This window comes from Acanthopagrus latus, chromosome 12, assembly GCF_904848185.1.
Source record: "Acanthopagrus latus isolate v.2019 chromosome 12, fAcaLat1.1, whole genome shotgun sequence".
In the NCBI taxonomy this organism is placed as follows: domain Eukaryota; kingdom Metazoa; phylum Chordata; class Actinopteri; order Spariformes; family Sparidae; genus Acanthopagrus; species Acanthopagrus latus.
In genome coordinates this window covers 23164705-23179629 of record NC_051050.1, presented here as the reverse complement: position 1 = coordinate 23179629, position 14925 = coordinate 23164705, and the positions used below count along the sequence as shown (strand labels likewise).

Below are 14925 nucleotides of genomic sequence, written 5' to 3'. Positions count from 1 at the left end.
TATTAATATCCAGTTTCATCATTTTGATTCTACTTAATCCTGACAGGTTTGTTTTTGTTTTACTTAAAGGAGCATTATGTAGTTTGGGGGGTTTTAAAGTGTATCACATGTCATTAATTCCCCCAAAATATAGACTTAATTGATCAAATGTGACATAAAAATAAGTATTTGAAGGTGATAAAGCTCACATATAACAAACAGGTCGACATCTTTTCATTCATCATTGTATAATTTAGAATGTTTTTGTGTCTGTCTCTTCCAAAGGGTATAAGATCTTTAATTTTCTCCCTCCGAGGAGTTTTAGGGGATTTTTGCGTGTGAATAATCCTTAATTACGCCTGCATGCTTTACAATATGTGTGTGTGTGCTGTGATCAATAACGCTACAGTAAAGGAAGAGACCTTAAACGCTACACGACTGCTGCAGAGTCAGAGAAGTAAAATCAAAAAATTTTAGTTTACAGCATCTCTGAGCTGAGCAACATGTTGGTTGCCATGGTAACCTGAGCTAAAACTATGCTGAGTTGTTTTTATTTTTTTTTTTTGGAACTGAATCAACTGGACGTTTTGTCAGAAAAACTGAAGTAAGACGGGTTTATTAGTCTTTAGGCCCAAGCAGGAAAAGATAAGGCTGATCAATATATAGATTTTAGTGGTAATCACACAAAAATGACATGTTTTGTCATTATTTTAACGGACAAACTGCTGGTTTCCAATCATTCCCTCATCACCCCGTTCATTTGATGTCATTATTTAAGTTTCTATTTCATTTTTTTTTCTAAATGAAATACAAAACATTTAGTATTTCTGTGTAAGAAACAATTTATTTGTAGTCGTTTCACATTAAAACCGTTAACTTGTTCACAGTGAATTCATCGTCTGCTGGTTTGTCTTGTGACCTTCCAGCTCACAGGTCATGATGACGGTTGTGTTAAGATGTGCAGTTGACAGACAATATATAGTTAACACTGGTGGAGCTTAGCTGGGGGCCCCAAATCAAATTCTGATTAGGGCCCTCGGACCAGCTGTGAGCTGGACTGAAATACTTGAATCCTTGTTCCCATTCAAGCCGGACTTTCACGACAAACAACTCCATAAATCACCACCTTCTCGGTAATTGTGTGCACGTTGCACGTTGCTGTTCCTGTTTGTGTGCACGCTCTTCTTCTTTGTTTCTGCACGTGAGGAGGTCCCTGATTGCTCCACTGGTCCAGATCTGGGGCCGAGCTTCCTGACGCTGGAGAGTTTGCACCCTGCTGATTGTGCTAATCACAGTGACAGTCTGCTGGGCGCATTGTTCGGACCGGCCTCTTGATTATTTTGACGTCACGTTCTGGCTCTTGTTTGTTTCCTTTATTTCACCTGCGAAACAATACAAATAAAGTTTCACGTGCAACACAGAAACTGTGACCTCTGACCTCGTTACGGGAGCGACAGTCTGATGCTGTCGTGCAAACAGGCTGATTTATAGCCATGAATTAAGGACTCAGCAGCTATATCTTGATTTTCCTTTCTTCAAATATCAGATGAATAACAACTTCAGACAGTTTAAAGTGTTTCTTCTTTATTAGAAAAAGTACGTTCTGTTAAAACACTAGAAAACAATGACAAGATAGTAGAACAACACTGTACACGTATTGAAAAAAAATGCAAATTCCCCTTTTTGATTGCAAGGTGATGAAGCAACGGAGCTTCACCGCCGGCTGCACGCTCGCTGTAGGAACACGACAAAACAAATATTTACAACGAAGCCACTTAAAACACACAAACATCAGCCTGTAATCAGCGAGTCTGTTCATCAGCACACTCCTGAAAACAGGCGGAATTTAAACCCACGTGGAGCTCAAATGAAACTTCTGCTGCCTGGAAAATGTTACAAAAAAGTTACATTCAGTTCAGTTCAGTTGCACTTAATTTACAGTTATGATGAAGCCCGTGAACGCATCATGAACACACATATAATGTGTTATAACGCCCCCACAGTGATGTATTATCATAGTTATAAGCACTGATGAATGTCAACAACACTTATTAATAAGCCGACGTCTATAACGTGTAATAGACACACAGTGAATTATAACACGTTATAAACATACTTATATTGTGTTATAATGCACCTATATCACTGTATTAATGTAATAACAGCTGATGGATATTATAAAGATGTCTATAAGTCAATATTGGTTTAATGGATTTTCGGTGCTGTTCTGATCTTATTTCCTTCACTGGACTTTACTCATTTACTTTAAACACATATAATTACACTGTAACACACCATAGTAATGATTATGATGCGTTATAAATGTATAACACATCATTGTAAGACATCAGCGTTCAGGTTGTTGTATTCATGAGTGCTTATAACCCTGATCCATCACACAGACTTCACAGACGCTCCACACTGGGCTCATAATGTCCCCTGAGCTCCTCCTCAGCACCGGAACCAGCACCTCCTGGCACGCAGAACAGTTCTGACGCTTCAGCTTCTCTCCGCGTCCTCACGCATCCAAAGTCTCAGTTCTTAGACGTAGTACTTCTTGTCCCCGTTGGATGTGATCGTCTTGGTGGGCGCGTACTTGATGGGGTAGGCTCCTCTGACGCCCTGAGAGAAGGAGCAGCACAGCAGGGTGCCGCCCAGCAGCAGCAGCGCGGTGGCGGCCCAGCCGATGTAGATGGCGGCTCCGATCTCCCTCTTCTTGGACGGGGGCACCTGCGGGTCGTGGAAGTCCACGATGATGTTGTTGGCCATCCAGCAGAGCGGCACCAGCACGAACAGCCCGCTCATGATGTAGATAACCCCTCCGGCGTGCACCACCTTCGCCTTCACCGTCTCGTCCCGGAGGCAGTTGGTGCACTGCGCGCCGGCCACCGTCACCGTGAGCGCCACGACCCCCAGCACGGCGGAGATGATGGTGAGGGCGCGCGCCGTCTGCAGGTCCTGCGACAGAGCCAGAACCGAGTCGTGGACTTTGCACTGCATCTGCCCGGTGCTCTGAACCACGCACGACATCCACAGCCCGTCCCAGATGGTCTGCGCCACCACGATGTTGGAGTCGATGAACGCCGTCACCTTCCACATGGGGAGCCCGCAGGCGATCATCACCAGCAGCGAGCCCGTGACGCACAGCGTCATGCCGAGGAACTCCAGACACGCAGTGAGCATGGCGCCGCTGTTCAGTGGTCAGATGGTCCTGATGTGAGAGGTGAGGTGTCTTCTGTCCTGACGTCTCTCCTCTCTGCTCACTGAGCCGCTCCCAGCCGGCGCATTTATGGAGCAGCGGACCGACGCTGCTGCGCCTCCATCAACACAAAACCCCCACAAACTTCTGGCCAATCAGCAGGGAATGCATCATCGTCTCAGCCAATGAGAGGGGGGCGGGGGGTCCGTGTACTGCCACAATTGCACGTGCACGTTTACCAGGTTTGGTGCTGGAGCACCAGATGTGTGGTCTTCCTGTAATTCAAGAGGCTGCGAGAGCATCAGACTGAATCCACACATGTAGAATAATCATAAATCTGTAGGGCGACTTCGAGGAATCAGATGTCGAGGACCGGATGTGGGCACGTCCTGTTGGTCCGCTGGTCTGAACCACATCCTGGGTTTGGATCCAGACCTTTTCTCCATCATCGTCTGACAAAAACATGAAGGGTCTTTAAGGAATAAAGGGAGACACATACAGGGTCATTCATTCAACCTCAAATGAAGGATAAACACTTCAAAAACATAATTTTATGGCGTTAAGACTCTCTCAGCCTGGGAGCGAAGCTGCTCTCAGCCTGGGAGCGAAGCTGCTGTCAGTCCGGGGAGCGCAGCTGCTCGGTACTCTGGAGGTACAGCGGCGGATACTTCTGTATCTTTTGTCAGACGGCAGCAGGGTGTTTGTCTTTTCGTATCCTCTTGGCTCTGTGCAGACGTCTCACCTCACCGACGTCACTGATGCTCTGCAGGCGAGTACCAGTGACGTAGAGGCTTCCTGTCCTGGGCGAGTCTGTGATGTTTCCAGTCGGTGTGCGTTTTATTACTTCTCTGAAAAAGTTGACCAGGTTCATGCTGGAATCATTTCTTCCTGTTGTTGACCATGATTCTCAGTAGTGGTAATTCCCAGAAACCTAGAACTGTTCATCTGCTCCACCAGAGCTCCACAGATGTAGACAGGTGTGTGTGTGTGTGTGCCACCCCCTTTTTTGTTGTTACCTTAACCATCAGCTCCTTGGTTTTGCTGACACTGAGCAGAAATCAATGAACCAATCAAACATTATTCACGTTGCACCTTTTAAACAGATCAAAATACAATTCAGAGTGATTTACAATATTGAAAAAACATGGCATAAAACAGATTTAAAGGCTGAAATATTGAAATAATCAAAGATAAAAACAAAACAAGGAATAAAATATTGACCATAAAACTAAAATATGTTCTTTTTAATTGAATTTTTTCGCCCGTTAATTTGATGCAAACCTCATTAGTGTTGTTGTATTGTGTGCAGACGCCGCTCATGAAACTGTGTCGCTGCTCTGTCTGCTGCCTGACTGACATCACTGTCTGTCTCCGACTGATATTTTGACCCATTTTACGGCTTCAACAACACACACAGGATGCGCTCGGCTCAGAGGACACGGCGGCCGCGTCGATACGCTCCATTGTGCTTCGCTGACCGTGTTGAACAATTCCCTCAACTCTCCCTTTTGTTTTTGTGCTTTAAGTGGACTCAGTCGACCGACGCACACATCCTACACATGCCGCCACGTTAGGACTGTGATGAGAGACAGCAGCAGCAGCAGCAAAGCAACCTGGGCCACCATGAGGAACTTAATACTAACAATTTATTGAATGATTACAGAAATCAGCAGTATTACATAATGTAGTGAATAATCTGACTCACAAGAGACTAAGACTATGTTTACAGCCGTTTATTTGCTTGTGCACCAATGAAGGCTAATTTGAGCTAAATGCTAACGTGCTGATGGTTTGCTCAACGCTTCAATTTTTACCATCATCAACACTGATAAATCATTTTGGCAATCAGGTAGAATAACACAAACATTATCATCTAAAAGTCCTTGTTAGCATGCTAACACTTGCAGCCACAAGACACCTCTGGAGCTTCACAGCAGAACAGCATTGCGGGATTCTCCTCGCGGGTGCCTCATTTTAAGTTGGAATAAAACATAATCTAAGTTTCTAAAAGCCACAAGATCCCAAACTGATGTGTAAAGATGTTATTTCGACACTTTTATAAGCCAAAATCTTCTCTGTTGCTGCTCAGCTAAAAGTGTTAGCATGCAGTTGTCTGATCGTGCATCGAGGGTCTAAATGAGCCTTGGATGAGCTTTAAGGAGCCATTTTATTTTACTTCTTCGTTGTTTTTTATCTCCTTAAATCAAGTCTCCATCCACTTCAGTTCTTCAGGAGAAAACATTAACACTTTTTTTTTGCTTTTGTGGACTTTCCATCAGCATGAGGATGAGGAGAAAATGACTGAATTTTCATTATCCGGTAAATGTCCAGTGGCCCCTGTAAAGCATTTGTGTGTGAACGCTGCTGTACAAATACATCTCTACAGAAACAGAAAGCAAAGAGCAGTTTAATTTACTTGGTCCAGTTTCAAAATTCAATTAAAAACACTCCCAAACTTGATTCCTTCTTGGCAAAGGCGCCTGTAGATAAAGTTTACTGCAGGGACCGTGAAGCGTGTTGATAAAGAGCTGGACCACACCTTCTGTAATTATCCTCAGTCTTTCTGGTGAAGTGATGAAAGTTGCTCCGTCTGCCCTATATAGAGCGAGAGAGCTGAATCACCGCTGGTATCTGTGGGCTCGAGGGGGGTGACGGGGATCGGAGGAGGGTTCCCTGCCGCCTGACTCAGTCGGATGCCACAGCTGATAAACACAAACAGAGAGGAGGAAGAGCTGTGCTGCCAAGATAAAGTCTCCACTCACCACAACACAAGCAAAACTGAGTTTAATTATAAATATTTAGTCTGTATGTTGAGTTTTACTGCCTGAACATAAAGCATAACAATAGCAGTTAGTCAGTAAGGATCAACATGTGAGCTTGACGGCATTAATGTCGCTGTTTTTATTCAAAATCTGATGCAGAATTCGTGATGTGGAACGGTGGCACGGGCAGGTGTTGCTGGTCGTAAACATGCTGACAAACAACATTCCTCAAGGAAAACACAATCAGGACTCCATGTGGGAAGCTCATCATGTCATGAGGACACACACACACACACACACACACACACACACGTACACATGATGGAGAATCAAGTCATGATGTCACGTAGTAGGTGAGTGGGTCATGAAAACAGCAAACTTAATCAGAATCAGGACCGGAGTCGCTGCCAGCACATTCAAAATGGCTAAAACAACAGTGTGTGTTTGTGTGTGTGTGTCTTCAGGGGCCAGATGCTTCCTCCTCTCTCTCTATAGTGTGTGTGTGTGTGTGTGTGTGTGTGTGTGTGTGTGTGTGTGTGTGTGTGTTTACACTTGCGTTAAAATAATAATCCCAGCTCTTGCCGTCGCTGCTGAGAGACGGACAATCAGCCCTGAAACAGAAACATTTAGATTCACACTGTAAACTCTCTAAGTTTAGTCAGGATTCGGTAAACATAAATAAAAAATAAGCTAAATATAATTTACAGTAGAATCTGAGGACACATACAAATTCCTTCTGTCCTCTGAGCCTCAATTTGGAAAAAATAAAAACGCCCCAAAAAAAATCTAAAGGGGCAAAACTAGAGGAAACTGAAGAGCAAGGAAGGATCCTTATCTCTGATTGGCTGTTTATCATGTGATCAATCATTTGATCACAGTAAATATTACAACACACGCATCACTTTACTTCACTTTGACCTCACTCATGTCAATTCACTTTCCTTTATTTGAGTCGACTTCATTTTACGTCACTTTACACGTTACATCACTTCACTCACATCGCTTCACTTTATATAATTTCACTTTATTTGACACTTCGCTTAACTTAACATCAATTTACTTCACTTTAATTTTTGTCACTGTACTTAGTTAACATCTCATTATTTCACTTCAGTTTATTTTTCTTAACTTTAAGCCATTTCACTTCAATTAACCTCACTTATTTCATTTGACTTCACTTCACACACATCGCTTCACTTTACATAATTTAATTTTACTTTATTTGACTTCACATTACTTCACTTTATTTTTCTCAACTTAAAGCCACTTCACTTCACTTTACTTTAAATATTACTTTTAATCATTTTACTTAGTTTACTTCACTTCAATTTACTTTATTTTACTTAACATCACATTACTTTCCTTCACTTCTCTTAACTTCACTTCAGTTTACTTTATTTCACTACACTTTAAAAACACTTCTCTTAACATTTCTTCACTTTAATTTTTTACTTAGAGCCACTTCACTTCAGTTTATTTTACTTCACTTTAATTTTTGTCACTTTACTTAGTTTACCTGACTTTACTTTTACTTTATTTTACTTTACGTCACATTACTTCACTTCATTTCACATCAGTTTACTTTACTTCACTTTAATTTTTGTCACTTTACTAAGAGCCACTTCACTTTACTCTTACTTTATCTTACTTTATGTCACATTACTTCACTTCAGTTTACTTTACTTCCTTTCACTTCAATTTTTGTCACTTTACTTAGTTTACTTCACTTCATTTTTACTTTATTTGACTTACGTCACATTACTTCACTTCATTTCATTTCTCTTCACTTGATTTCACTTCAGTTTACTTTACTTTAAATTGCTCCATCTGCACTTGCAGATCACAGACGTGTTCTCAGACAGAATATAACAGATCACATAAATTAATCCCCGAGTCGTTTATAATCTGCGATGTAATCTGGAGTTGTGACTCAACGCTTGTCTGCAGTATTCAGATACTTTACTCGAGTACTTGCACCTCTTCGTCTGTGCACTCAGAGCACTTTCTGCTGAGAACCGTCTGTTTGAAGCTTGATTACAACATTCGGGAGGCGGCGGCGGCATGATGTGATTAAATGTGTTTAACATATAATCACATCGTTTCACAGACTTCCTGTATTTCGCTGTGACTGACAGCTGCGGCGCTGCCAGCTGACGTGTCAGCGGCCAGTGGGAGGCCTGAGAGGCAGCAGCGTTAGGATGTCCTGTCTCTTATCACTTCCCCTCGACTCCATTGTTCTCCGAGCTGCGGGAATATTCTCCTCCTCCTTTTTCCACATCAACTCTTTTTATTATCCACACTGAAATGTCACCTGCAACAGCCGTTTGGCACTTGTGGAGGCGCGAGGCCTTGGCATGTTGTTGAGTTGTGCGTCTGTCCGGTACCGATATCTGGCACGTGGGCCGACGGTTTGGTTTTACGGATGCCTTTAATGTTTTGTCTTAAGTGTCGCTCATCTAATGTGTGTGTGTGTGTGTGTGACCTTGTGATCTGCATTGTCCTGTGCAGCAGCAGAACGGATTAAGGAAAGTTTTCCCGCGAGAGCCGAACATTCATCTTCGCTAAATGCGCTGACGTGAGTCACCGTTTGTGCGTTTATAACACCGCAGAGGGACGACGAGTCGCAGCTGGTGGCTACAGTATAAAATGTTTTCAGTTTTTAACACCATGCTTGTTCTCTTCGCTTCATTTAGTGTGTTTCCATGTCTTTGAGCCTGGCTGAAGTAGAGAGGTTGGAAGTAGACTCGAGTGTATCCAACATGAAACAACAGAAGTCTCCAATCTGCATGCTGAGAATTGCAAGTTTGGTTTGAGATTTGGATTGTGCATGGCTGTAAAGATACAGTATTCGCTTCTTACACTGAGATTTAGACGGTTTAACGCCAACTCTCACCTCCCCTACGTGCAAATGTTACCCTCTCCCAGCTATATTTTGCAGGAGCACTGCTGCTGCATCCTGGGCTGTGAGCCTCCTAAATAAAAACATGATTTAAATAAAAAACAATCACATAAAATGGGTCCAAACAGCTCATCAGGCCTTCTCTCTGGTAAGCTGTAAGAGCTAAGCTAAAAGCGCTAGCGTGCAAAATGGGCGCATGAGTTCAACTGAGCACTGAGGGTGTAAATATATCTTTTCAAATCAATATTTGGGATCTTGGGTCTCATGGAGACTTGGATTACGCTGCATGGGCTGTATGGAGCCATAAGCCAAAAGTTTATTTTGTTTAGCTCAACAGTAGTCAAAATATTTGATAACGGCCATGTTTTCTTAAGCAAACATGAAATATACAACTTTAATGTAGTGCTGTCTTTTTAAAAAAATGAATGTCCACCACTGATTTTATATTTTCTAAGTCTTTTCTTTTCCACTGAATGTTTTTATTGCTGCTAAACTAAATGTGAAATATTTATATTTTGTACTTCAGCAGGAAAAAGCTGTAAAATGCAATTATAGAAAGCAAACTGTCTTCATTTTGGGTGAACTGTTCCTTTAAACTCTCAGAAGAAATAACAGAAACGTCATATTTGCTTCATGTTCTCCATCGTTTGAGCTTCGACCGGAGCTCTTTAAATGTTTTCACCTCGTTGCGTCTCTTCTTCTTTTCTATATATACTCTGGTAAACTCATATTGACTCGACAGCAGATGACAGAAACATCCATCGACCACATTAATCTGATTTTCTTGACATTTTAGATGAAACCTCTGACTCATGCACAGCTGGACGACAGCGTGGTGCATCATAATCGAGTGTCATTAGCTGCAATCATCAAACATTATTGCTTTAACAAGTTGTTGACTCAGACTGGAGGAAATCCCAACAGCAGAAAAGTCATCAAGCCGCCCAGATAACAGCTCGGAGTCCTGCGTTACAGCCTTTAATGTCCAACGAGCCTCGTCTTCCTCCGGTGACTAATACCACCTGTTAGAAAACAAACAGCGGACGTGACACATTCCTGCAGCTCATCTCGGCTCAGCTCAGTCATCCTGTGTGACTTCAGCCCCTCGTATGTTTCGTTTTGAGGAGGAAAAGCTGAGATCACGTTGTTATTCTTCAGTTTAGTGAAGGAGTGAAGCTAACGTAGATTTACTGGAACTCGTTGTGCTTTTCTTCACTTTGTTTATCTGTTTCTGCAGACTTTCACTCAAATATTCACATGTGGGGGACTTTCCCTCTGACAGACCTTCAATCTGACACACTGCACATTAAAGTTAGAACAGAGTAAAACAAAAATAAAGGCAATATGATATAGTTAAGTTTAAAAGAGCAATAAAGGAAGCAGTTAAAAAGGAAATCTAAACTATATTCACAAGGAAGATCAGAAGTCTTCACATACGCTGAAGGTGCAAAGACAACAAACAACACCAAATAAATAGTTATACTTAAATACTTATAAATACAAATGAAAAATATATTAAGACAATAACACACAAGATGTGGTTCATTCTACGCTTTGAAACATAAAAAAAATATTGAAGATAACAGTTTTATGGTAGTTTTACGTTTATTTTATAGATAATGGAGATTATCTATAAATTAACAAACAAATAGTTATTTTAAGAATTGTGCCAATAATGAAAAATGACATGTATTTCCCATTTTGTACAGTAAAAGTACTACATTATTTATACAGTATTGCTCTGATGTAAAATGACAGTAAATATCTGTAATTAAATATGCAGCTCATTTTATAAAGTTTTATGTCTATATGCTCACAATTTAACATTTTTCTTTTGTAATTTTAAGGTAAATTTGAGGGTTTTTTATATCTATGTTTACTTAAATATTCAAAGTCTGTATTTCACACAAATCTAGCAAAAATTGAGGTCAAGTCCTCTGTATTTCTATTTGGGTCTTTGATATCTTAATATATATATTCGGTTACACTTTATAAAATCTTTCATATCAACAAAACAGACATGATTTTGTAGGTATTTTAAACTTCAGTTAAGAGTTATTTCAGAATCAGAATCAGAATCAGAAATCCTTTATGTCCCGCAGACGAGGAAGTGTGTTATTTCACTGTTAAAACGGAATAACAAGCTTTACAAACTATTTATTAGCGATCGTTTATTGGAAAGTTGCAGCTGATGTTCATAACAGTTTATAAATAGTTAATTAATACAGTGTTGTTCATTTATAAACATCATTTGGACACAATTAGAGAGCTGTAACTATTGTTTATAACCTTTACAACTGATTTATGAAACACTGAAATTACCTAGATTTACCATTTATCAATGATGACTGTTATAATGTGTTTTGTTACTTTTCTTCTTCTTCTGTTGGAATCTGAGTCCAATTTTCATGTATTGGCTGCCACTGATATTATTTCCTCAATGATTATTGGTCCTGGCTTAACATTAAAAATCACAAAGTCACAAAGATTTAATTCATGTGTATTCATATGGTCGATGAGTTATTGTGTTAAGTTTAAATATTAGAAAAGGAAGTTCATCTTCAGACATTTATCCTTTCAGAAGTGGACGCTTCTGCAGATCGACTGCAGGAGCTGGTGTTTGACCAACACGCCTGTGAATGTTGGACTCATGTGAGAGAGAATATGAGAGTTTCCTCCCTGCAGACGGAGCTGGAGGAGGTCACACAATGACTTCGGCTAGGAAACGCAGGAAGGCCGCAGCACACCAGCGTACAATAGCTCATCACATATGCTCCGCGTCGAGTCCTCGGTGGCCATCGGGCACGCCACCGCACGGGAGGAAGTGCATGTTGTTGTTGTGAGCGAGCCTTTTCTCTTTTTCCCTGGTGGAGGGACAATGGAAGGAGATGAGGGGAGGAGGAGGAGGAGAGAGAAAGAAAAGGGGAGCAATTGTTTGTATTTATTCTTTTTAAAAGACGCAGGAAAACCAGAAAAACTCACCAGTCAAAGATTTTATTTTAGTGTTGGTCAACTCCTGTGGTGGAAGTACTGCACTCAAGTACAGTTTTGAGGTACTTATACTGTACATTTCTACATTGAAATGTTAAAATGTTTCAAACGATGTTCAAACCAGAGAAATTTGGTTAACTCGAGGTAACGGTCTGCTTTTTATTTGGTCACCTGTTGCTATAACTTGGAAGTAAGTCGGTAAACGAGACTTAACGTGACGTAAATTAAATTAAAACGTTACTTCGCATACATTCACCTAAACAAACCGGATTACTCAGCAGAGATTCCGGTTCTGTGGCTTCTTTGGATCACTTGATCGCTGCTGCAGTCGGGTCAGTAAACAGGAGTGAATATCCCAAATATTAAAACTAGTCTCTGAGCTCTCCTCCGGTCTCTGTATCAGAACAGAATCTGATGAGACTCGACATGTTTTGTTGTGCTTTGACGGACATAAATTACACGTTGTGCAAGTTTGCAATCCAAAGAGGTAAAATTATACAATAAAAAACAACAATTTATGAGAAATCCTAAAAAATAAAACACATTTGTGAATCAGAACTTTGTCTTTTCTTTCTTTCTCCCGTTAATCACATGATTACTGATATTTGGAGTGCATTTTTGTGTTTTATCTTACTTTTGCTTGACTTTTGAGTATATTCACATTGTCACATTAGTATTTTTCTCTTAAGTAAAGGATCTGACCATCTTCCACTGCTCCACTTATCTGTCAGAATACATGTTTGCTTGTTCTTTTCCCTGCATGAAGTCAATATGCGGGTCAAAACACCAAGATGGAGATAACTGAGGACTCGTTTCCGTTCGTCAGACCAACGTTTGATGATTTCCAAGTGTTTTTTGTTTGTTTGTTTTTTTAAAAACCCTTAAGATGAGATATGAATGGGCGCCAGATAGCAGGACACTGAGAGAACCAGTGGGAGGAGGGAAAAGAAATGTGCAGATTCCAGAAATAGTAAAAAGAAACAAGGAGAACAGGGAGGTTTGTTGTGTTATCTCTCTGATTGTCTCCACGGAGACAGGAAACGGCGCCGTTACACACAGGAAACGAGCTGATGGCAGCAATAAGGCGGGAAAATGGCTCCGGAAATCAAAACAAGCACGTTCCGATGCAAAAAGAATTACAGAAGTTCTCCAACGTTTTTTTGTTCCATGTTCCCCCTACGAAGCTGATGACTCTCTGAGCATTTCAGAGGTCACGTGTGTCATCGCGATGGCTTCAACACGCCTCCGGGCAGCATCGAACGAACCGCTGCCTCCAGATGTCGTGCTGTAAATCCCATTAACCTCCATGTTCAGTGACGTGTTCAGACGTGTGTTATTACCATGTTAGATCTGTGTCAGTGGAGCACATGTGATGGAAACAACCGGTCAGAATAAACAGAACAGTAGAGGAATTATTCAATTACTTTACTTCAGTAATAGTACTAATATCTCATAAAATGCTCTTAAAACAGTCTTAAAGTATCTCATTTATACGGCACATTAGTATGAAAAGCATAAGTACAAGTTCATTATACAATAAGATAAATAAATTTTTAAAAATGCAGTACTTTGGCTGTGATGCAGCATGTAATCTGCACAGTATCTATTAACTAAAGTTGTTATCAAATAAATGTAGTGGAGAAAAAAGTACAATATTGCCCTCAAAATGTAGTGAACAGGAAGTATAAAGTACCAGGAAAAACTCAAGTGAAGTAGCTCAAAATTGTTACATTACGTTACGTTAAAGGTCGAAACTGGACTCTGGTGTTGACTTCTAAACAATAATGTACTCATATAACAATAATAACATCAGGGGGAAAATAATCTAATAGTCATAATTAATATCCACCTTATTACTACATCCCATGATACCTTGTACGTTTCGTTAAAGGTCAAAGCTGGACACGTGCATCACTGTACTTGGAATTTAACAGTCATAATTAATATCCACTTTATTACTAGCTCCCATGATACCTTGTACGTTATGTTATGTTACATTAAAGGTCAAAGCTGGACTTTCACATCATGCAGAAACTCTTTATGTCATATTATTCTGAAATAATACATTTGTCTGGAGTTTTTTATTTCATCATTCCATTCGGTCACAAAAATTCAAGGATAGCCTTGTTTTTTATGAGGTACATCATATTTCCTTAAACACCAAGTGTTGCCACTTTTGTAGAATTGATTCATTTTTAATCTACGAAAGGAAAATTAAAGACTTCATGAAAACAGAAATCACACTTGATTTTTCCTAAAGAGAAGCGTGGACTCTCTAATGAAGATACTGTGAGAGTACAAGCATTTTTGTTTTGTTTTTTTGCTGTCAGCTTGCTTGGATTACACCACTAAACTCCCGGTTATCATGTTGCATCTTTGACCTCGAGTACAAGCGGCTCATGTTAATCCCAGTTTATTACATCCATCCCCTCGCTGACGCCGCAAAGCTCGAAGCCAGAACAGAGCCAAAAAAAAATAGTGGGTATTACAAATAAATAAAGAGCCGTTACAGCGTTATTATGCTTGTGTGCAGGGGTCAGTGTGTGGTCCCCCGAGGCCCCTCCCTGAGATCAGAAGGGATCCGTTCTGGTGATGTTGGGAGGGAAGGTCGCTCATTGTCCAGAACCTCGCCGCCTCGCCACCCATGCACAGGAAACAGGGTCGGTAATGGCACCCAGCTCCCGCCTCCAGTCCCACGCTCCCATCATTGTCCTCCTCCCTCAGGTAGCTGTCACAGTCCTGCAGCACAAATCTCACCAAACCTCCGTGTGTGTTTCTTTTGTCTTGTTTTTTTGTGTGTGTGTGTGTTTGAATCCTTCATTGTTTTTAACAAGTTGATTGACAGGTCTTGACTGTGCAGCAGCTGTTGGCTGGTGGCAAATACTTTCACCCTTCCACGAAAAAAAAAAGTGACTTTTCCATTAAGAAAAATCTATTTTACATAGAGATGCATGGTGTGAGTTTGCACACAAACGTGATACCCAGTTCCTGAAGCGGTGGCATCCCACACAGAGCCGGACATTACTGCATTGTTGTTGGATAATTTCCTTAAAACACTGAGTTCCTAGCAGGATGTCTGAATTCAGATGTGTGAG

At 40.8% G+C, this 14925-nt stretch overlaps 1 protein-coding gene across 1 annotated transcript; it reads right to left on the bottom strand.

Moving 5' to 3' along the window:
• Window positions 1–1541: 1541 nt before the first annotated feature.
• Window positions 1542–4411, bottom strand: cldn5b (claudin 5b). Its single transcript, XM_037116323.1, has one exon. It carries the CDS (start codon window positions 3160–3162, stop codon window positions 2521–2523), a length of 642 nt encoding a protein of 213 aa, XP_036972218.1. The 5' UTR covers window positions 3163–4411; the 3' UTR covers window positions 1542–2520.
• Between the last annotated feature and the right edge of the window lie 10514 nt (window positions 4412–14925).